This window comes from Carcharhinus amblyrhynchos, chromosome 4 (genome assembly GCF_965287045.1).
Source record: "Carcharhinus amblyrhynchos chromosome 4, sCarAmb.v2.hapA, whole genome shotgun sequence".
In the NCBI taxonomy this organism is placed as follows: domain Eukaryota; kingdom Metazoa; phylum Chordata; class Chondrichthyes; order Carcharhiniformes; family Carcharhinidae; genus Carcharhinus; species Carcharhinus amblyrhynchos.
This window is the reverse complement of record NC_137327.1, coordinates 48,909,008-48,933,288: the sequence shown is the minus strand read 5'-3', so window position 1 is coordinate 48,933,288 and position 24,281 is coordinate 48,909,008. Positions and strand designations below refer to the sequence as shown.

Sequence of the window (24,281 nt, the reverse complement as noted above, 5' to 3'; positions counted from 1 at the left end):
TAACTTTAAATTTGTGCCCTGTCATTACCAACAGATAGCTCATTCTGTTTGTATTACAACATGTTCTGGCTTGCTTATAACCTACCTCCAGTTTTGTTATCAATCAAAGCACTGTTATGCACTGCGACTGATTACCCAGGACTGATGATTTGCTAATGGGGCAGCAAACAGAATGATATTGCATGCCTGTATTAAAATACATCATCAATACACACGCAGCAGTATTGGTGGGTAGTTAATTGAGGTATACTGCATAACTTGTTCAATTCCCGGTTTTGGTGACTGTGTGGAGTCTGCACATTCTCCCCATGTCTGCATGGGTTTCCTCTGGGTGCTCCGGCTTCGTCCCACGGTTCGAAAGACGTGCTGGCTAGGTGCGTTGGCCATGCTAAATTCCCCCTCAGCATAACCAAACAGCTGCCGGAGTGTGACAACTAGGGGATTTTCACAGTAACTTCATTATGGTGTTAATGTAAGCCTACTTGTGACACTAATAAGTAAACTTAAAAACTTAAACTTGGTGGTTGGGCTGAAATTTGGTGCAATTTTGGGCTCAATGACATTTACTCAAGGGGGAAGGGCTACATGAACAGATTTAACTGGGTGTTCTGGAAGGGAAAACATGTTTCTGTGGGGATGCACACTAGTTATTTTGTCTGTTTATTTTCCCACTCGACAGCAGGGATTCAGAAATGCCAACTTTCTACCGGTATGTTTGAAATGCTGGGTGCCGGACTAATTCCAATGCAAATCTTTATACTATCATCCAGAATCTTTAATTCTTTCAGTTTCTCCTAATCCTTCTCAGTTTTGAAAATGTATGCTGGGTATGAAAGTGTAGTGGTTAATAATCCAGACAAATAGGATTCAAATTCTTCACAGCAGTTTGAGAGTTTGAATTCAGCTTTGAAACAAAAATTAAATCTGGAAATAAGATGGTCTAAGTAGAAGTGGTCATGAAACTATTAGAATATTTAAGGAAAGAAACCTGCCTGTCTTGTCCACTCAGCCTGTATGTGACTCCAGTTTTTCACCAATGTGGTGTGTCAGTTAGCTAAGTTGGCTGGACAGTTAGTTAGTGATGTGGAGCGATGCCAACAGTGTGGTTTCAATTCCTGTACATTCTTCATGAAGGCCCCACCTTCTCAACCTTGCCCCTTGTGTGGCGACCCTCAAGTTAAATCACCACCAGTCAGCATTCCCCCTTAAAAGGACTAGTGGCCCATGGTCATCTGGACTATGGTGGAGCACACGCAATGTGAATACCTCTTTCTTGCACTGTGAAGTGACCTAAGAAACCACTGGGTCATATTAAGCCATGGCAAAGAATAATCTCCTCGGGCATGACAACACTACCTTCTCACAGTAACTACAGAGGGACGATGCCAGTGATGGCCAAATCCCAGGAGAGAATTTTTAATATGTTATTATTTTCATCTGCTTGCCTTGTTTCTTCATTTTGCTAAATATTGTCGCTGGCTAGTGTATGAAACCAATGAGGATATTTGATTGTTTTAGCCTTGTGTTCTTCCTGCTGTCTAAACAGGGCCGGCTGGATTCAACGACTGTTCACCGATTTTGTCTCATTCACTTTGAGACATACTGTCAAAGGACAGGTAATCCTTCTTCATTTTATGTGTGCAGGTTGACATTGCTTCTCTCCTTTTCTTCAATAATTCTCAAGAGAGAGATTTTGTCTTGTTTCTGTGTGCCAGAATTCTTTCCAAAACTTGTGAAGTACAACAGGCATTTAGTCTGCCTTCATGACTGAAGAAGTCACATAAGAACATAAGAAATAGGAGCAGGAGTAGGCCATCTAGCCCTTCGAGCCTGCCCCGTCATTCAATAAGATCATGGCTGATCTTCCGTGGCTCAGTTCCACATTCCCGCCCTCTCCCCATAACCTTTAATCCCCTCTCTTATCAAAAACCCATCAACCCGCGTCTTAAAAATATTTAGCGAGGCAGCCTCCACCACTTCAACGGGCAGAGAATTCCAGAGATTCACCACCCTTTGAGTGAAGAAGTTCTTCCTCAACTCCGTTCTAAACCGCCCCTCCTTTATCTTGAGGCTGTGCCCCCTAGTCCTACTATCCTTTCTGAGCGGGAAGAGTCTCTCCACCTCTATCCTATCCATCCCATTCATCATCTTATACGTCTCAATGAGATCGCCCCTCATTCTTCTAAACTCTAACGAGTACAAGCCTAGTTTATTCAGCCTCTCCTCATAGCTCAACCCCCTCAACTCCGGTATCAGCCTAGTAAACCTCCTCTGCACTCCCTCCAAGGCCAAAATATCCTTGCGCAAGTGCGGCGCCCAAAACTGCACACAGTACTCCAGCTGCGGCCTCACCAATGCCCTATACAGCTGCAGCAAGACCTCCCTACTTTTATATTCAATCCCCCTCGCTATGAAGGCCAGCATCCCATTAGCCTTCCTGACCACCTGCTGCACCTGCAAGCTGGGTTTTTGCGACTCATGCACAAGGACCCCGAGGTCCCTCTGCACCGTCGCCTGCTGCAGTTTTTCGCCACGTAAGTAATAATCCTTCCTACCATTATTCCTACCAAAGTGGACCACCGCGCACTTGCCAACATTAAATTCCATTTGCCAGTTCCTGGCCCATTCGCCCAGCCTATCTAGATCCTTCTGCAGACTCTCCACACCCTCCGCGCAATTTGCCGTTCCACCAATCTTGGTGTCATCAGCAAATTTTGACACCATACACTCGGTTCCCTCCTCCAGATCATCTATATAAATGGTAAATAGCTGAGGCCCCAGCACCGACCCCTGGGGCACTCCACTAGTCACCAACCGCCAATCCGAATAGCACCCATTGACCCCCACTCTCTGCCTCCTATTTGACAACCAATCCTCTATCCACGCTAACACCCTACCCCCAACTCCATGTCCCTCGACCTTCTGCAATAACCTCTTGTGAGGTACCTTGTCAAACGCCTTCTGAAAATCAAGAAAGACCACATCCACCGGCTCCCCTCTATCCACCGCCCTAGACACATCCTCATAGAACTCCAGTAAATTTGTCAGACACGACCTCCCCTTAACGAAACCGTGCTGCGTCTGCTCTATCAAGCAATTCCCCTCAAGATGCCTCGCTATTTCCTCCTTGATGACGGATTCTAACATTTTACCTACAACAGACGTTAAACTAACCAGCCTATAATTCCCTGCCTTTTGCCTGCCACCCTTCTCAAACAACGGCATAACATTAGCCATTTTCCAATCTTCCGGCACTTCCCCGGAATCCAGCAACGTTTGGAAAATAACCACCAAGGCATCCACCATCACCTCCGCCATTTCTTTCAGAACCCTCGGATGCATTCCATCCGGTCCTGGGGACTTGTCCACAATCAGTCCCTCCAGTCTGTCGAGCACCGCCTCTCTAGTAACAATAATGTCATTGAGACCCTCCAGTCCTACCACCTTTCCATCTCTAACACCCGGCAAATTATTCACGTCCTCCTCCGTGAAGACCGAAACAAAAAAGTTATTCAAGACCTCAGCCATATCCCCATCCCCTACCACTAAGTCCCCCCTCTCATCCTCTAAGGGTCCAACCTGTATTTAAGGGTCACCCTGTATCTGTAAACACCAGGCCTGATTCAAGGAGTTACTTCTGCCTCAGACAAAGATAACAGACCTATTTTTAGAGCATAATTGACATATGGTAGAGTTGTAACTCCTTGCAGAAATGGCATATTCTTTTTATTCTGAAGAAATTTAATTTTGTCTAATCCATGCTCTTTATATTTAATTACTTTGATTAGTTTGATTTTGTGTTTCTGCCAGGATTGTTCCATTCATGAAAACAAACTTGTAACAGCATGTTCCCAACATTCTCTCTAATCTGGAATTGTATGTTTTAAGATCTGTACAGAAATTTATAAGATGGCAAATCTACTGGCAGACTTCACTCTACGTCAGGCAGGTAAGAGATAACCTTTCATAAACAATAGTGAGATTGTTATCACTTCATATTTTCCCATCCTTTACCACGATGAGTGGCATGGCAGCAAAGTGGTTAGCATTGCTGTCTCACAGCACCAGGTTCAATTCCACCCTTGGGTCACTATGTGTGTGGCGTTTGCATGTTCTCCCCGTGTCAGCGTGGGTTTTCTCATGGTGCTCCAGTTTCCTCCCACAGTCCAGAGACGTGCGGGTTAAGTTGATTGGCCATTGTAAGTTGTCCCTTAGTGTCAGGGGGATTAGCCAGGTAAATATGTGGGGTTACAGGGATAGGGCCTGGCTGGGATTGTTATTAGTGCAAGCTTGATGGGCCAAATGGCCTCCTTCTGCACTGTAGGAATTCTGTGATCAGATGATTAGATAACCAGGCTTTCCATATGTCCACAGATATTTACAATCCCAGCCTGTTGGCAGCACTACAGAAGAGAGGGATTGTGTACAACCGAACATAAGAACTAGGAGCAGGAGTTGGCCATTCAGCCCATCGAGCCTGCTCCACCATTCAGTACCATCATTGCTGATCTCTAATAAAGGAAGGAAATGCACTGGCCACAATGAAAGGAAGGTTTGGGCCTAAGAAAGGTACCTCCAAAGGACACCTCAAAGGATTACTTTCTGAAGAACAGTTACTCTTGTTATCTAGGCCCAAGTCCAATTTGCCAGTGCCAGTGTTGTTTGAGGGAGAAATGCTGGCCGGCAGAGAACGTCCTGTAGCTTTCTGAATCGTGCCAGGTTGATGTAAATAATCAGGACAGGGCTGTGGCTGAACATCCCATCTAAATAACTGCTTCTGACAATACAGAGCACCCTTAATACAGCGCTGAAGCACCAATCTAGATTACTTTGCTCAAATCCATTGTGGGATTTGAGGCTATGACCTGCTGACTCTGAGGCCCCTACTATAGATCTTGTGTTGGAAGATTAACAATTCATTTCTCCTTGAGGGGAAGTCCTAGTGGAAACACCAGTCGGGATTGAACTTGGGTCTTCCAATCCTGCAGCATTAATTGCTAGGCCACCTATTTGAAAGCTGTGCTGAGCGTACTTTTAGCAATGTAGCCTTTTTATAACCAGCACCTTCTCTCTTCATACAGCATTGTTCATACAGGATGGGGAGATTGCAACAAGTGTTGAATTAACTGCTGATCCAGTACATACCTCAGGATACATTGAATCATGGCACAAGGTAAGTGTGCAAAGCACAAACAGGAAAATCCACTGCGGCCTTTGGATAACGTCGTGAAAATTCGGCACCTCATATTTTGAGTTAACCTGCACTAAGCCCCATTGTAAAACTTTTATCTGTGATCTATGGATGGCACAGTGGTTAGCACTGCTGCCTCACAGTGCCAGGGACCTGGATTCAATTCCAACCTTGGGTAACTGTCTGTGTGGAGTTTGCACGTTCTCCCCGTGTGTGCGTGGGTTTTCTCTGATACTCCGTTTCTAAAGATATGCAGGTTAGGTTGACTGGCCATAGTAAATTGCTCCTTAGTGTTCCAAGATGTGTAGGGTAAGGGGGATTAGTGGGATAAATACGTGGGATTAAGGGGATAGGACCTGGGAGGATACTCTGTCGAAGAGTCGATGCAGACTTGATGGATTGACTGGCCTCCTTCTATACTCTAGGGATTCAATGATTTCTTTGACTGTTATTCATAAGACGAACCTGACAAGATTTAAAGATTTCTGTGCACCATAGGAGTATGGATTTATATATTACAGCATAGGGAAACAGGAGGAGTTACCCAGCTTGGATCACACAACAGAGGCAGGCACTGAATGGAGATTGGGAGCCATTATGAGGGAGGGGCAATTAGAGGAGGAAGTACTCTGAACGGAGAGAGAGCGAGCAGGGACTATCCTGCAGCTGGTGCTGTGATCAGTTAATAAACCAGGCTGGAGTAGTCAGAGGCCAAATTGGCAGTTGAGTAATGGCAGGAAGGAGGCACTTAAATAAATAAATAGATAATATAAGAAATAGGAGCAGGAGTAGGCCATCCAGCCCTTCGAGCCTGCCCCGCCATTCAATAAGATCATGGCTGATCTGTCGCTGCTCAGTTCCACTTTCCCGCCCTCTCCCCATAACCCTTAATCCCCTCTCTTATCAAAAACCCATCAACCCGCGTCTTAAAAATATTTAGCGAGGCAGCATCCACCACTTCAACGGGCAGAGAATTCCAGAGATTCACCACCCTTTGAGTGAAGAAGTTCCTCCTCAACTCCGTTCTAAACCGCCCCCCCTTTATCTTGAGGCTGTGCCCCCTAGTCCTATTGTCTTTTTTGAGCGGGAAGAGTCTCTCCACCTCTATCCTATCCATCCCATTCATCATCTTATACGTCTCAATGAGATCTCCTCTCATTCTTCTAAACTCTAACGAGTACAAGCCCAGTTTATTCAGCCTCTCCTCATAGCTCAACCCCCTCAACTCCGGTATCAGCCTAGTAAACCTCCTCTGCACTCCCTCCAAGGCCAAAATATCTTTGCGCAGGTGCGGCGCCCAAAACTGCACACAGTACTCCAGTTGCGGCCTCACCAATACCCTATACAGCTGCAGCAAGACCTCCCTACTTTTATATTCAATCCCCCTTCGCTATGAAGGCCAGCATCTCATTCGCCTTCCTGACCACCTGCTGCAGTGACAGAATATGACTGACAGGATCCAATAGGTTAGAATCACAATCAAAATTGGACTTCAGTTTTTTTTCTGAGACGTGGAATATTTCAGTCTGACTCTGAGCTGAATTAATTTATTTACAGTGGAACTGTTTCTATTAATAGTGTAATGGAATGAGTGCAGTCTGTTACATCACTGAGTCTTTTCAGCACCATTGCTTTAAAGTGTTCTGCTGGACCTTCCCCACAGGCAGCACGTTCTTTTTCATCAGCTCTGAAAATTCACACACCTTTATTCTTCTTCCTTTAAAGTATCTGCTAAGGTATTGGAGAGCTAATTAAACCAGATCTGAACGTGATCCCATCTTTCAGCAGCAAGTGCTGAATGGAGCTGCAGCCTGGTCTGAAAGGGGTCCAACCTTGAGTAGTCTCTGGACAGATAGGGCTGGAGTCTGGGCTGAAAGACTCTGGCCTTCGGTAATCCTTGGATGGATGGGGCTGGAGTCTGGGTTGAAAGGAAGTTGGCCTCGGGTCATCCCTGGATGGATGGGGCTGGGCTGAAAGGGAGCTGGCCTCAGGTAATCCCTGGATGGATGGGGCTGGGCTGAGCTAGCCTCGGGAAGTGGGATAAATAACGTGGGGTTATGGGGATAGGGCCTGGGTAGGATGGGGCTGGAGTCTAGGCTGAAAGGGGTCCCGCCTTGGATATTTAAAGCCTGATAATTGGAAGAAACTGCTGCAATGTTTAAATAGCAATAAATGGCACGCACATAAAGTTCTACCTCTCTGAGTGAATGCCTATTTCCATAGCATATAAGTACTTTTAACACCTCCATTTGAGATGAACTTCTCATCCTAAGGACTAACCTCTTACTCACCTTTGAGATACTAAACCTGTTGTTGAGCAGAGACTGAGTTAACTTTAGAGGTAAAGCAATGGTCATTAATCTTATTCATATTATTTATTGTACCAAGTTGCACAACAAGGTAGAGAATTTGTCTTTCTCTCTATTGTCTGACTGTGCTATTGTTTCTTATCTCATTCCCCTCCCCTCTGCTACTAGTCAGTGCAATGATTGATACTCTCATCAAAACAACTGGAATCATGTGAATATGCAGGCCCATTCCCCTGAATCACTTCATAGTGATTACTCCATGAAAAAGGACCATGGCCTATCTAAGTTGCCTTCTGCCACCCTGGTAGTTGTTGACTAATTAAATCCATCAATCTCGATTATTTAGCCTACAGCAGTTCCAGAAATGAAATTCCCAGTGCTGGAGAATATTTGGGAATCATGGATCCAAAGTCACTTTTTTAGTCCAATATTCACCACATGTCTAAAATTAATCATAAGCTCTTTTCCAAAATATCTGTCTTTCGAATTGCACTTTGCATTGGTGTTTATGAGCCTTGGATATCTGCTGCTTACCGTTGTGTCTCACAGGGTAGTGTTTCCTACAAGAACTCTCCAGTTGCACAGAAACCCAGTGCCATCCCAGTTGAGAGAGTGGAGAGCAGAATGTTCAATCTCTGGGTCTCGGAGCCAGTGATCAACTCCCTCCTTTTTACAGCATATCAAGATGACCGTTTGACTCTGAAACTCACAGACGGTGATTTGCTGGTGAGTTACAGACTTGTACAGAATCATATCAAGTGCTTCTGCTTCTAGTCTTCATTTTAAAGCATCAAACATCAGCTCCCTTGATATAAACAGACCGTTGTGAATGGTACTCCATATTGGGCAGGGAAGGGAATCCCATTTCAGATCCCCAATCTATTACTTCAAATCATCTTTAAAATAGCATTGTCCATTCTAATGAATGTGTCAGAATTTCTTCTCTGTACTGAGTTAGACTGCCTTAAGCATAGTGAAAATAGATTTAAAAAGTAATTGGATATATAATGGAAATATAAAACTTCTTGAGGCAATCAGGAAAAGAACAGTGGAGTGGAGCTAATCTTATAGCTCTTTTCAAAGAGCTGGCACAATCATAAGAACTATGGGACAAGAGCATGTCATTCTGTAACCATAATATGTTCTGCTATTCAATTAGATTTTGACTGCACAGTATTTCAATTTAATTTCCCATCCTTGGATCGATAACCCTCACCTAACATAAATCTGTCAGTTTTCAAATTTTCAATTCATTTCCACCCCTTCCCCCCGAAGAAAAGTATCTCCTGATATCACCCCAAAATTGTCAAGTTCTACTTTCAGTCAGAGTTGTGGCAGCAGGCTACAAATTGGCTTTAGTATCACTGAATTTATGAGGCATTTGGAAGAGTACATGAATGGGGAGGGAGTAGAGGGATTCGGACCGAGTAAGGGCACAAGGTTTTTCTTTAGTTAAAGCATCATGATTGGCACAGGCTTGGTGGGCTGAAGGGCCCCTTCCTGTGCTGTATTTTTCTTTGTTCTTTGTCATCCTAATTAATAGGAAGACAGATCTGCTAGGTCCCAGAGCCTGACTGCTGCCCTGGGTGATGGCGGTATTGGCTTCCACTGTCTTGGCCTCATGGTCAAATGGCATTGTGGCTCTCGCTATGAAGGTGTAGAGTGGTCACTTGGGTGAAATTTGGAAAGATGCCCATTAAACTGCCTAAGGACAAGGTGCTTTCTCTGGGATAGGAGAATTAAGGGAGTGTCTAAAGTACGTGAAAGTGTAAAGCAATCTTTATGATGGCTGGTTTCTTTACCGTTACAGAAACTTTTTGAAGATGGAGAATCTAATAACAAGCCAAACATTTTACAGCAGGTATGATTCCATTTCATTCATTAATAATGGGCTAGCCTCCTCATAGTATCATAGAATCCCTACAGTGCAGGGGAGACCATTTGGCCCATCGAGTCTGCACTGACTCTCTAAAAGAGTACCTACTCAGGCCGTCTCCATGACCTACCCTCCGTAACCTCACACATTTACCATGGCTAATCCATCTAACCTACACACCTTTGCAGACAAAACATTGAGTAAACACTTTGGAAGAAGAGTCTTAGGGGCCATCTGTTCTTTCCCACTTGGCCATCTTATGTCTCTGACAGACTGATGTGTCGCCATTTAATTAATTAACATCTTGACACTGGACATTTCTGAAGAAAACAGGAAAGAAAATTGCACACAGTTTTAATAAGCATGAAAAGACATTGTCGATGTTAATTTATTGCTAAACTCACTGAACCTTGTTTCAGTTGGTCAGCTTGACCTGGAGTCTGGATACAGACATCTTTACCATCTTTGATATCAATGGTACGAGTGTTCCGACAAAGGGTCTTTTTCACATTTACCATCTGGGGGTTAGGGTCACAGCCTGACCTTCAGCCTATTTTGTTGAATAGAGTGAACATCTGACAATTTGCTTTGCTTGATTACTCGCAGGCACAGTCCAATTTTTGTTTGTATGTGCAAGTTCTTATGAAAATATGCATCTATAAAGTAAAGTTTATTTATTAGTTTCACAAGTAGGCTTACATTCACACTGCAATGAACTTACCATGAAAATCCCCTAGCCGCCACACTCTGGCACCTGTTTGGCTACACTGAGGGGGAATTTAGCATGGCCAGTGCTCCTAAACAGCACCTCTTTGGACTGTGGGAGGAAACCGGAGCACCTGGAGGAAACCCACACAGAGGGTGACCCAAGCCAGGAATTGAACTTGGGTCCCTGGCACTGTGAGGCAGCAGGACTAACCGCTGTGCCACCCATCCTGTGTCATACAGTGTTGCAGATATCAATTTTTTAGCATAGCCTGCATGAATGCAATTGATTTGCCCAATGAGTAAGAGGATTGAGACTGTGACTGCTCTCAATATGTTTTCCGTGCTATTTTACAGATGATCCCTGACGTTCCAATGCATGATCTGATGATCAAACTTGGGCCTCTTCGACCACCTGTCATTCTCTTCAAGCCTGTAGGCACCATTATGCAGGCATCTGTATCAGTAGAGGTTGATGTGCTGTCCAGCAGCAATGACTCACACACAGCACTGTATTTGGAAATGGTTAGTAGCACTGATGATATCCTAGAAACAATGCAACAAACTGGAAGGGATCACAAACTGTGATGAAGATTATGGAGCTCTGCAGGAAAACAAAGATAGGGTGGACAAGTGGTAGAATCATCCAGTGTAGAAGAGGCACTTCAGCCAGTCAAGTCTAGACCGACACATGAGAAACATCTGACCTCCCATCTAATTCCATTTACCAGCAATTGGCTCATAACCTTGAATATTATAACATGCCATCTGCTTATCCAGATACTTTTTAAAGGATGCGAGGCAACCCACCTCTTCCACCATCCCAGACAGCACATTCCAGACTGTGCCCACCCTCTGGATAAAATAGCTTTTCCTCTCATTCCCCCTAAACCTCCTGCCCTTTAATTTGAACCTAGGTCCTCTTGTGACTGACACTCCTTATCCACCCTGTTTATGCCCCTCATAATCTTGTACACCTCAATCAGGTCGCCCCTCAGTCTTCTCTGCTCCAATGAAAACAACGCAAATCTATCCAATCTCTCTTCATAACTTAAATGTTCCATTCCAGGCAGCATACTAGTGAATCTCCTCTGCATCTGCTCCAGTGCAAACACATCCCTTTCTACAAAGCAGCAACCAGAATGGCACATAGTACTCCAGCTGTGGTCCCACCAAAGTTCTGTACTGCTTTTGTAATCTGTGCCATGATTGGTAAAGGTAAGTGTGCCATATATTATTTGCATTACCCCACTAACATGCCCTTCCACCTTTATAGATCAACGGATAAGCACAACAAGTTCCCTTTCTTCGTCAGAACTTCCTAGTGTCATGCCATTCATTGAATACTTCCTTGTTGATTGAAATAGTTCACTCTGGAAAAGTGTGAATGAATAGAGTGTGGAACTAAGACCGGAGATAAGAAATCTGCTTGAAATGGTATGGTTTAAATAGAGAAGGAAAATAGGGAGATTTTCAATGTGTAAGTATAACAGCCATTCCTACATTACAATAATGGCGACAATTCAAAAGTACTTTGTTGGCTGGAGAATGGTTTGGGAAGTCCTGAGGTTGTGAAAGGTATAGACACAATTCCTTCTTTGTCTAATAACTGTAGCTTGGAAAATAAATCAGGAAATTAAATCTAGAGAAAATGAGGTCTATTTAATGCAAAAGCAAGGGGGGAGGGGTGTCAGTGTACAAGCTCGTAATTATGTCTCAGATGGAATATTTTGTGCAGTTTTGAACCCTCCACTACTCTGTTTACTTAGTTCAAAAGAGACAGTTTAAAACACAACCATCTTATAAAGTCTAGCAGTCAGATAAAGTTCAAGCCTTTTTATACGATCAGAGAAGGTTAAGATGTATGAGTGCCTATGAAGGAGGAAGGAGAGGCCAAGCAGCTGTTGGTAACTGAGAAATAAGCAGGTGAGATATGAAAGTGAAAGGAGTGGGATATAATATTTCAGAGAAGGGGAAACCCAAAACATTGACTAAGGGCTGACCTAATAAAGACCTTCAAAATTGGAATAAGACATGTGGTGATAAATGGTTTCCGTTGGTCAGTGAGGTGTTAATGAGACCTTTACACAGATAAAAATGTGTAATTTTCTATGACAAAATGTCATTGAAGCTGAGTCCTGAGATTATTTTTTCAAATAGTTTCTTTAACAGAGGAATATTTGATGTTATAGGGAATGACCAGGATGGTGGGATTACATTCAATATATCAAGTGGAGGCAAACTGATGATAGAAATTGGATGGGATGAATATCTCATTTCTGTGCTAAAATAATCTATGACTGTCCCGGCACTTCAAAGACTCTGAACGTGATTGAGAAATTTAGTTTACATTTTAGACACAAATGCAAATTGAGTGCACTTTAATTCCATTGAGCTACTGAAATTGGAACTACCATACAGTCGGTGCATGAATTATAAGTCACCGAAAGGAGGAAATTACCAAGTGTCCACACACCCAGTATCAGCAGGCCGCAGCCCTGTCCATGATACTATTCACTGGTGTCTCCTGACCTCTTACATTCTCTGTCCTTTTCTCAGAGAAGTTAAACTCTTGTTTATATGTTGCTCATGATTAACCATTTACTTCTTATCTCCTTGCCACTGTCAGAAAATGGACATCCTATTGTGTTTATTTCCAAAGTAAATTTTAAATGTGGCCCTCTGACTCCAGCAGCATCCGTGTCAAAGTTGGAGGGCAGCGAACTCTCGTTGGTGGCATCAGTGTGCTGCAGCCTAGATACCAAGCCAGGGACAGTAACCGTGCGGTTATTCCTATCATTGAGAATTTGCATTCCTCTTGCCTTAATATCAATGACTGGGACTAAGAAAATCGCCAACCCTCACCAGCATAATGTGAAATTACTGCCACTATTTATTTTCAGCCTAATTGTATCAAGGTACATTTTACAGTGAAAAAAGTTCTCTCTCCCACACAACATTTGATGCCTTTTTGGAAAGTTTGCATCTCTGAGAATGTGTGGGTGAGTTCCCTTGTCCCATGAGCTCTTATTTTCATTAATGCAATATTGTTTTACTTCACACTCCTGCCCACAACATTCAAATACTGTGGGACATTTACATAAAGCAAAGACTAGAGATACTACTGAGCAAAATTCATGAGGGAAAGGATGGTGGATTTAGTGTTTGCATCTCTATTTTACATTTCCGTTTCTAGTTAATTTTTGCATTAGATATTTACACAAGTTTTAAATGAGCCAACGTTTGACTAACCTTATTCCGTTGTGGTGATCAAGATCAGTAGTACAGTTTTCTATGTTCTCACGCTGTGTTACAACAACAAATGACACACTAATCTATACCTATCTGACTAAACTGTCTTCAGTGGCTGATTCTGAGTTGGTGAATCATCCAATATATGATTCTGCTGTTTAACGTTATGACGTGGATTTTCCTCTGAGTGGGGAAGATGTGTGGCAGTGCTGTCCCATCTGCTTCTCAGTGGTAAGGTTGGGGAGTCACTGCTTGTGCAGAGTCTACATGTTCTCCCTGTGTCTGCGTGGGTTTCGTCTGGGTGCTCCTGTTTCCTCCAACAGTCCGAAAGACATGCTGGTTTAAGTGGATTGGCCGTGCTAAATTCTCACCAGAGCGTGACGACTAGGGGATTTTCACAGTAACTTCATTGCAGTGTTAATGTAAGCCTACTTGTGACACTAAGAAATAAACTTTAAACAAAATGCAAAACATCCGTGCCTTCAGCTTCTGCCTTTGCCAGTAATGCCAGCATTGCCTCTCTCTCTCTGTGTCTGTGGTGAGGGCTTTGCTCTAGGGCCGGGTAATGCCCTGGAGTAAGAGCCTGGGTCCGTGCAGCCAATTGTTTTGACAGTCAGGGTGCATTCTGGGTGATGTTGTCTACCTTTGGTCTTGTTTCCCCCTTCATTTCAGGAGCCAGCCCACTAAAGAACTACAGGAATCACGATGGCGGAGTGGGATGAGGAGGGTAGGAGGAGTGGCAGCTGCAGCTACAGTGAAACCCGTGGCAGCTGCAGCTACAGTGAAACCCAGGGCAGCTGGAGTGTTAGACGAGGTGGAGGGGGGAGGAGTGTGTATGTGTGTGAATGAGTTTAAGGGTGAGAAAGAGAGGAAACTCTGAAGCACACACACACACACACACACACACACCTCCTCCCTCCCCACAGCAGGTTGGGAGAGGAGAAAAACCCAGGCTTTCTCCACCCTCCCTTGTGTATGGATTCTGCTGAAGCCAACTTGCCTGTGCTCCCAGAGGCAAATTTTAAGATTAGTGTTAGTTAAACCCAGTCCTTATCTTGGCTCCAATCCCTCTCCCCCTTCCTTGGCGACCAGGCCATGGGCCATAGTCTGTCTCTCTCCTGCTCTGCTTCTGAAACAAAAAGGCAGAAAGGTGTTATTTTTTAGAACAAAGAACAGTACAGCACAGGAACAGGCCCTTCGGCCCACCAAGCCTGCGTCAGTCACATTATCCTACCTGGACCAACCACCTGTACCCCTCTATTCCCCATCTGTTCATGTGTCTATACAGATAAGTCTTAAACATCACTAATGTGTCTGCCTCAACCACCTCACTTGGCAGTGCATTCCAAGCCTCCACCACCCTCTGTGTAAAAAAACTTCCTCTGCACACCTCTACTGATCCTTTCCCCCTTACCTGGAGCTTATGCCCCCTTGTATTTCTGCCCTGGGGAGAAAGTTTCCATATGTTCTTTGCCCCTCATAATTTTATAAAATTCTATTAGGTCAGCACAGTAGCATGGTGTCAGGTAAGCATGGGCAGCACAGTGGTTGGCGCTGCTGCCTCACAGTGCCAGGGACCCAGGTCTGATTCCCGGCTTGGGTAACTGTCAGTGTGGAGTTTGCACATTCTCCCCGTGTCTGTGTGGGTTTCCTCCAGGTGCTCCAGCTTTCTCCCACATTCTGAAAGACGTGCTGGTTAGGTGCATTGACTCAAACAGGCATTGGAGTGTGGCAGCTAGGTGAATTTCACTTAACTTCATTGCAGTGTCAATGTAAACCTTACTGTGACTAATAAATAAACTTTAAAACTTTAAGAAAAGGTCACCCCCTCCCCCCATCCTCCATCTTTCCATGGAAAACAATCCCAGTGTTTTCAATCTCTCCTCATTGCTAATATCCTCCATACCAGACAACATCCAGGTAAACCTTTTCTGTATTCCCTCCAAAACTTACACATCCTTTTGGTCATGTGGTGTCCAGAATTGGACAAAAAGGCAGAAAGGTGCGATTGGTTAGAACAAAGAACAGTACAGCACAGGAACAGGCCCTTCTAAATGTGGCCTAACCAATGTTTATATAACTGTAACATAATTTGCCAACTTTTATATTCGATGCCCAGGCTGATGAAGGCAAGCATGCCATATGCTTTCTTCGCCATCTTTTTGATCTGTCTGCTGCCACTTTTAAAGATCTGAGCATCTGCAACTGGATGCACTTCCCACAGAGACACTTGAAGTGTCCATGCTATCCCACGTCTCGCAGGAGTAGCACACAACCTCACCAATTGACATTGCTCTTCCTCTATTGGTTGTTAGAATAAAAACTAAATACTAGTTAGGCAATTAAAAATTACTGCTGCTGTTATCACGAATGGGCCCCCTAAAATGAGTGTGTCTCCTGATTAGTACAGATTGGCATAAATATTAAGTCCAGCTTGCTACCCTCTAGTAAATGTGAAAAAAATCTCTTACCTTACAAAATGTAGCCCAGGTCCTGTGAACTTGTGAATGAACGCGTTAAGGACATGGGTCCCCTGATTTATAAAGAACAAGTTAGGAGCCTCTCTCGCTTTTGAAAATCTGACATCAACAGGAAGTAATCCAGAAGGTTCTCCCGGTGCTGCTGAAAATGGAGTGTGCTGATTTGGGTCCTGCAGGCTGCTTCTCTCAGCTAGGCCTCCTGGAAAAGACTAGGCTGTGAGGCCACCTCGAACTCTATTTATACACTTACCGCCTTCAGTCTCTGCCTCCCAGGTGCTGATTTGGGTCTCACGGGCTGCTCCTCTCAGCTAGGCCTTGTGGAAAAGAGAAGGCCTAGCTGAGAGGTTAGCTTGGCACTTTATAGTAGTCATTTTTATTAATTACTCATTTTTTAAAATGATCACTTTATTGCTTTAACATTGGGTGGGATTTTCGAGACCCCACTGTCAATGGTGTTTTGTTGCTGGGGACTCCTTGGCCAGGTGTCGCTGTTGGCGGGACTGGAAGATCCTGCTGGTGGAAATAGCTGGAAAATCTGGCTTGTTTTTTTCTTTGCTTACCAATTTGTTTATTTTTTCTTCATGCCTCAACGTTTTCTCTGAAATTCATGTTTAACGTTATGTCAGAATAAACCTCAGGCAGCTGCTGTTGGGCTTGTTTTTGTAGGAGGGCGAAACCTGATTGCTTTTCAGAGGGCTGGAAAAAGGCGCTGTTTTTGCTCAAACGGAAACGTGAAGTGCTGGAAATGCTCAGGGCATGTGGAAGCATCTGTGCAGAGAGATACCTTCATCAAGCAAAGTTTATTTATTTATTTATTCATCTATTAGTCACAAGTAGGCTTACATTCACACTGCAATGAAGTTACGATGAAAATTCCCCAGTCGGCACACACTGGCGCCTGTTTGGGTACACTGAGGGAGAATTTAGCATGGCCAGTGCACCTAATCAGCATGTCTTTCAGACAGCGGGAGGAAACCGGAACACCCAGAAGAAACCCATGCAGACAAAGGGAGAGCATGCAAACTCCACACAAAGAGTGACCCAAGCCGGGAATCGAATCCAGGTCCCTGGTGCTGTGAAGCAGCAATATATTTCAGATTACCGGCATCTGCTGCACTTTGCTCTGCTATTATACGTTCCATGCAGGGCATTGTAAATGTAACTACTTGTGTGATTCCAAGTTAAAGGCATAACTGATTAATCAGTGTTTTCCTCCCCTTATGTTTAGGATTCTGAAACTATTATCCATGCGTCTTATGCAGAGAGGAAAATCTGCCTGCGGCCCTCTTCCAATCTGTAAGTTCCTAATTTGCTACTCTACAATTATTTGGAATATGGTGCATGTTATTACTGAGACTTATTAACCTTTCAAACTGTGTCACTCCACAGCTGGGCTGTCAAGGTTGTGAGGAGTAATCCTGTGATCGCTTTGGTTAGTACACACAAAATCTTTTCGGAAAGCATGGGTTCAGCAAGTTCAGCACGCTTCGTAAATTAATGGTAGCTTGCAAGAGATGCCATCAAAATGAAACAATATTCATCTCTTTATCTTGTGTAAATAAACATTGTGCAAGTGACAAAATGGGTTTAAGAGAAAAAGTTGTTGATCAAGCATTGTTTTCCCTTGGGTGCAGCTGTTTCAATAGACTAATGGATATATGGGCTATCGACCAAGAGTGCTGAGAGCCTAGATATCCATTGGATGGTCTGGGTGATTGAGACTTTTATAAAGCTACAGTAAAGGCAGTGTTGTTTTTTTACAAAAGTTATGAATGAATGAATGAGTTTTAAAGCTTTGTCACAAATGCATTACTATAAGTTTCATTGCTTCTATATAGTGTGTATACAGGGTGACTGGGCATGGATGTGCATTGACTGACATGGGGGGAGCATTCCAGGTGGGTGGAAGGGCAAAGGTTGGCATGGAGGGAATGGGCAGCCATTCCGGGTGGGTGGAGAGGCATAGGATGAAATGGAAGATTTGAGGGGCCATGGGAATAAGTAGAGGATCATGATGTGAGATAGAGGGAACTGATGGGTGAGGAGTTGAGGGCCTAGTATTAAATAAAACAATTGGGACAAAGAGGAGGGTCTATAAACCAGCCTGTTATGGCACTCAGAGCCCGTGTGGCTGCCTCTGAACTGTTTCTAGAGTTGGCAGGCCTGACTCTAGTTAGCAACCCCCCTTCTCTTCCTCTGCCCTGGTGCAATGGCCAGAATGGCCTCCCTTTGGATAGCAATGTTTTGTGGTTATAATTCATAGCATTATGAATTTTATTTGCTCCATTGAATCAGACCAGCTGTCTGAACTGTCAAAACTTTCCCACTAGTGTATTAGGATTGCAATTAGGAGGAGATACCCAAGACTGCTGAATACAGTCCATAGCACAACAGGCTGCAAGTTCAGGGAACCAATTGTTGACCCATAAGAATATGGATCTTAAACAAGTTCCCTGTACGATAGAACCAACTGGTTTCACAAAGGGTAAGAGTAGGAAGCTTGTTCCTCCCATGGCCCCTTTGATTCCACAACCTGTGTCCCATCTTGCTGTGTCCCCAGACACGGAGAATAAACCAATCCCTCAGCATGCCCCGTGCTCATTTTAGCTTGTCCAAAGTTCAAATAAAAGATTCCCCCATGTTGTTAACTCTTGTGATTGTTTGTGTTGCTTTGAGGAATGAGCTGCGGTATTGGGGAGTATTTCAGACTGTGGAAAATTGTCATTTCAGGATGAGAGTAAAGTTAAAAGTTATTTGGAGGCATTTTTCTCAGCAGGAGGACTGGAAAAGATAATCTCCTGTGAGTATATTTGTGGGGGAACAGGGATTGAGCAGATGAACATAAACTGTGGGGTGGATCTGTATTTTCTGCGATTATGATGTAAAGCAGGTGATAGTGAGTTGGCGCTGTCTTTTACATTTCTCCTCACTTTCAATGGGACACATATTGTTGTTTAATGATGCCTAGGGCCGAACACAAACCAGCCAGCTTCCAAATGGGGAGAAAGTAGTAACATTTCAGCTCAAATTCATCATTCCATATGGAATGCAATTTCTTCAGTGTAATGAGGTTTTGTGCTGTGTAGGCAAAGACCAGATTAAAGAGGCTTTAGGGGTGATCTTAACAAAAAGATTTCTAAGTGCTGAGAGCGCGTGAAAACAGGAGAGAATCACACCCATATCTGGACAAGGTCTCAGATGCAATCATACAGCACTTATTGCAAAAAAAGAGGCAAAGTGTGATTCACACCAGTAGGGGGAGTGGACAGAGTCTGTTCTCACCAGGAAGCCGGCTGCTGACTGTAAGGGGTACTGATGCACATATGCCTTGATCTCTCAGTGTTCTGTGTACACTTATATACAGAAGACTGAGAGATCTCCACACAGCTTCCGAATATTGACCCTCTGGACGTTGCCCCCTTCCCTGCAATCACTGGCCAATCACCCTCCAATACCGCCCCCGCCAATCAACTGCCGCTACAGTACACCCCTATCGGCCAATTACTGCCATGGCCAATCCCCAGTTGCAGAGTGCACAAACACCCCACCTCCTCATAGGCCCTGCCCCTTCAGGCCCCTCCCACTCCCTTCAGGACCCACCCCTTGGCATTGCCGAGTACCTCGTGGTTGGTGCTGAGGTGCCCAGTGAGCACTGCCAGGGTGTTGGTCTGGCACTGCCTGGGTCCCAGACCCAATGGGTACTGTCTCCTCCCCATCCACGACCACCCGGGCGGCCTCAATAGCCTCTTGTCCCACCAGCAAGGCTATCACATCTGGTCTTCGTTGGTGGGGAACCATACGTGATCCTCACCGGTGTAGGTCCTCGCTAGTGAGGCCACTAAGGCAAATGAGCCCAGATGATTCTATCCCGGGCTCACTAATAATCTTTAAATTGAGATTTAAATATCGTAATCAGCCTTGTGACTTTCCCAGGCGCAAAGCTGATCACTCTGGCTTCACAGTGCCAGTAATATCGCGAGAGGCGAGACAAGGCCTCTCTTGTGATCCTACAGGCTCCCCACTCTGATCAAACATCATGATGAGCTGGTAAGATCGCCCCCTTTAACTCCGATTTGAATCAAGGTCATGGTACTTCATCTTCACATTTTTGTCTTATTTCCTCGGAATTTAGCAGCTGGTTCCACAGGTACCAGTTTTCATGTGTGCATCTGCACATTGGTACCAATAACAATTAACCTCTCTGGAACCATAGTTCTGAAGTTAACAAGAACAGTCCTTTTGCTGCCTTAATTGAGAATTATTAACCCAGCAGAGACTAGGCAGAGATCCAGGAATATTCCTTATTAGTATTGCTAACAACTTCTAATTGGGGAGTGAATTGTCCCCACTCTCCCATCCATCCTCCAAGTACACTTTTATTTTGATTTTTAAGTTTATTGTATAGAATGACAAATTAACCAGAACAGTACCATGAAGAGCCTTGCTACATTTTCCTTTGTCACTGGCATATAAGCAGCTCTGTGCAGGGAGATGGTGGCGTTGTGGTATTATCACTGGACTAGCACCCCTGAGACGCAGGGTAATGCTGTAGGGAAACAGGTTCGAAACCCACCATGGCTGATGGTGAAATTTGAAGTCAATAAGAATCTGGAATTAAAAGTCTAATGACAATTATGAAGCCATTGTCAATTGTCATAAAAACCCATATGGTTCACAAATGCCCTTTAGGGAAAGAAATCTCCCATCCTTACCCGGTCTGGCTTATGTGTGTCTCCAGACCCATTATAATGTGGTTGACTCTAAATTCATTGAATCCCTACAGTGCAAAAGGAGGCCATTGAGCCTGCACCAACTCTCTTCCCCACCGTCCCTGTAACCCCAAATATTTATCCTGCTAATTCTCCTAATCTACGCATTTTGGGACACTTAAGGGCAATTTATCATGGCCAGTCCACCTAACCTATGGCCTAGTGAACCACTCAGTTCAAGGGCAATTAGGGATAGGCAATAGATGCTGGACCAGCCAGCGATGTCTATATTGCTGAATTTTTTAAAATGGCGCAGACGGAAATCATTCTGACATCAAATGTGAAAACTATGCTGTGAATTGTTGCTGTGGGTTTCACCACTCAGATATCCAGCCTTTCCTGAAATCCTGCCTGCTCGTACATGGCAACATGCAGGAATGTGGCAGCAGTATATTTTGCTATGATGAGGCATGTTGCCACCTCCCTTTTATTGTTCACTGGTGACAGGTTTGTCACCAAAGTTAGTTTTTGAATAGAAAATAAGTGCATTTATAATTTTAATCTGTCTTCAGCTTCAGCTGTGTCTGAATACACAATATTAAGTACCTGCATGCACTGAGTATTGATTATCTGTTAATCTTGCCCCACATCAGACTGAATTTTAATGAAACCAAAAGAGAAAATACTGGAAAATCTCAGCAGGTCTGGCAGCATCTGTAAGGAGAGAAAAGAGCTGACGTTTCGAGTTCAGGTGACCCTTTGTCAAAGCTAAAAGGCATAGAAAGTGGGAGATATTTATACTGCAGGGGGAGGGAATGAAAGATGAATCATAGCCACAGAAACAAGGGGAAAGGCTGCTAATGGCAGCCCATAGGGAGAATAAAGGGTGTGAATGGCCAAATGGTCGAGAAACTGAAATTGGAGGGTAAATTGTGGCAGATGAAAATGTGGGGGGGGAGGAATGGGTGGGAGAGAGAGATAAAATGAAAAAAAGGAGAAGGGGAAGAAAAGGTAAGGAAGCGGGGGTAAAACAGGGGGAAAGTCCTGTGAATTTAAATGAATGTAACAGATGTTTTCTTCTTTAACTAGATGTGGAATTTTACATAACAGCTCTGCTTGACAAAAAGGGACTGCACAATTTTAATATTACCAACTCTCTGATGGAGACAGATGAGGTAGAGAATGACTACAGTCATCTTTTGAGAAGCATTTTGATGGCGGGCAGCCAACAGTCTGATGGAACTCTCCAGTCTTGTCTCTTTTTGCAGGGTTACGTGACCATTGCGACAGACTTTGGTTTTCCACGGCAACTACTCGAGAATTTCCTCCAGAACCTCACGGCAACGGCAAGATCCTAAATCCAGAATAAATGGTGAGGATTGGTTGGATGCGGAGCCAATGAAACGAGTGTTTGCATTAGCTCGAAAAATATTTGACCTTTGTACTGAAGACGTGTTTAACCGAATTTTTCAAATCAATGATTTGCTGTTATCACTCTGACAAGTTGTATTGACCCATCATTGTAAATGGCATTTAATCAAATATTATACTAAAGGCATTTAATTGCTCCATATCATACTACAATGTGTGCAATCTTTTATATTACGTTTATCCCTTCAGTTGTGATCCATGATATCTTGTCAATGCTCTCCTGTGCTACTTCATTCAGTCTCTCCCGATCGTTCCTTACACTCGTGAGATGATCCATTTTCAACTGGTTCAGTTTTCTGTTCAAGCTGAAGAACATTTACTTGTGGCGGGGTTGGCAGTGGCTGTGGTTGGAGGAGGGAGTGAGAGGCTAATCTCCTGGGAAGAGTTTGGGAGGAGGAAATTTGGTGATTAAGAAACTTCCGGGGCAATTCTCCCATCGTGACCCGCACGTTTTCTGGCAGGTTGGGGCGGGAGATGCGAGCCATTTCACGGGTTCCCCATGAGCGTTTATGATCTGCGCGCATCTCCCACTCTGGCACCGCCAGGACCGCACAGAGAACCAGTGTGCCGCTGATTTGCATTACTTTTATGCCATTATCAGAATCAACACGACAATCTCCGCCCACGTTTGCGCCTCCTACCTCTGGCGCGAATCAGAGGAGATATATAAAAGTCTCAGCCTGGCGTGGAAGTCTTGAGCTGGTATGAGGAGGTAAGTGCTGCTAGCAGAGTGTGGGGGATGTTGCAAGCAGGCCCTGGAGATACCTGGTGGGCTTCTTCCTGCTGCCTTCAGGTGCTGGCCCATGGACCAGTGATATCTGGGGTAGGGAGCTGGGAGGGGCTTCTATTTTCAGAGTTCTCTGGATGAGTTTCCGTGAAAGAGTCCTGCTCAACCCTCCTCTCCAGGGCAGTGTGGGAGACACCCTCAGGAGTCCCGCTCAGCGCTCCTCCAGGGCAGTGCTGTAGCTCCCGCTCCACCTCCCCCTCCACGGCACGTTGCATTGTCTTGCTGCGGGGTGTGGTCAGGGACTCTATTAAAGTGCTGGTGTTCCAGGGAGGGAGAGGAGTGTACCATGTGCTGACTGAAGCCTAACAGATGAAGCAGCTGCTGCTCCAGGCTGGGGTGCAGAGGTTCAGACATGGACTGAACGGAATCTGTTGTCACTGGGCACACATCTGGTGTTGCTTTGCAGTCTGTCCCTATCCAGCAACACATACTTCTAATCGATGCAGCAGTTGTACACATAGCAATGGCTCAAGGGTGCTCATTGCCCACGTCTGCACACTGACCTGCATAATCTGTGCCAGCATGATGGGAATCTCAGACAACCCTCATCGGGTCAGGCATGGCACTATGGATTGTGTTGTGTTGCCAGCTCCCACAAGTGGGGATTCAGGCCCAAGTGAGGGATTGAGGTGGTGCTGGGTCTACGCAGCCAATGATAATAATCCGTTATTCTATGCTTTTTCCAAACCGCACTGTGCAGATGGACCTAGATTTGCTCAATCTGGAGCTGTTGGTGGCAGCAGGGGCAGAGGAGGAGGTGGCAATGGCTCAGGAGGTGGCGGACGTGACAAGACCACCGCAGGAGCAGCCACTATCGGTCCCTCAGGATGGAGGGCAGAGGGCTGCCGCTGAGGGCCAGGAGGTGGGTGAGCAGGCACCCGAGAGGGTGCAGAGAATGCAGAGGGTGCCAAGGGCAAAGAGGTGCAGGCCTCGCAATTCATTCGAGGCCCTCTCGAAGGAGATGTGCTGCGTCTCTCCAAGACCACAGTGCATCACATTTGTGAGGTGCTCGCACCTCAGGGGAGGGGGTGGCCACCCACTCCCTGAGGGCATGAAGGTTATGGTTGCCTGAAACTTCTATGCCTCTGGTTCATTCCAGGCTCCCTGTGGTGACCTAACACAATGGGAGGCCTGGGCTCTCAGTTTTGCATCCATCGCTGGGATCCCGAATGTGCAGGGCGCAATGGATGGGGGACACACCACCTTGCAAGCCCCATATGTAGGACCGCAGCAATTTATGAACAGGAAGGGGTTCCACTCCCTGAACGTCCAAATTGTCTGCGACCATCAGCTCAAGATCATGCAGGTCAATGCACGCCATCCAAGGAGTGTCCATGTCAGCTTTGTGCTCAGGCAGTCAGACATCTCTGGGCTCTTTGAAGTCTAGTCCAATCTCCCGGGATGGTTAAAGGGTGACAAAGGTTACCCATTAAGGTCACGGCTGATGAGGCCCAAGACCAAGGCGGAGACCCACTACAACGAGACCCATGCAGCTACCCGGTCCATTGTAGAGCGGTGCATTGGCCTCCTGAAGATGCGGT

General features: G+C 45.0%; 1 protein-coding gene across 1 annotated transcript in view; it reads left to right on the top strand.

Moving 5' to 3' along the window:
* Window positions 1-22,071, top strand: part of cetp (cholesteryl ester transfer protein, plasma) — a 38,645-nt gene extending 16,574 nt beyond the window's left edge. Inside the window, exons 6-16 of the mRNA XM_080188127.1 lie at window positions 1,547-1,616; window positions 3,889-3,949; window positions 5,082-5,173; window positions 8,050-8,226; window positions 9,311-9,361; window positions 10,439-10,606; window positions 17,042-17,109; window positions 17,203-17,245; window positions 18,544-18,613; window positions 21,612-21,697; window positions 21,791-22,071. Coding sequence (XP_080044253.1) covers window positions 1,547-1,616; window positions 3,889-3,949; window positions 5,082-5,173; window positions 8,050-8,226; window positions 9,311-9,361; window positions 10,439-10,606; window positions 17,042-17,109; window positions 17,203-17,245; window positions 18,544-18,613; window positions 21,612-21,697; window positions 21,791-21,880 — 976 coding nt within the window. The 3' untranslated portion in view covers window positions 21,881-22,071. The remainder of the gene's footprint in view (window positions 1-1,546; window positions 1,617-3,888; window positions 3,950-5,081; window positions 5,174-8,049; window positions 8,227-9,310; window positions 9,362-10,438; window positions 10,607-17,041; window positions 17,110-17,202; window positions 17,246-18,543; window positions 18,614-21,611; window positions 21,698-21,790) is intronic.
* The last annotated feature ends 2,210 nt before the right edge of the window (window positions 22,072-24,281 follow it).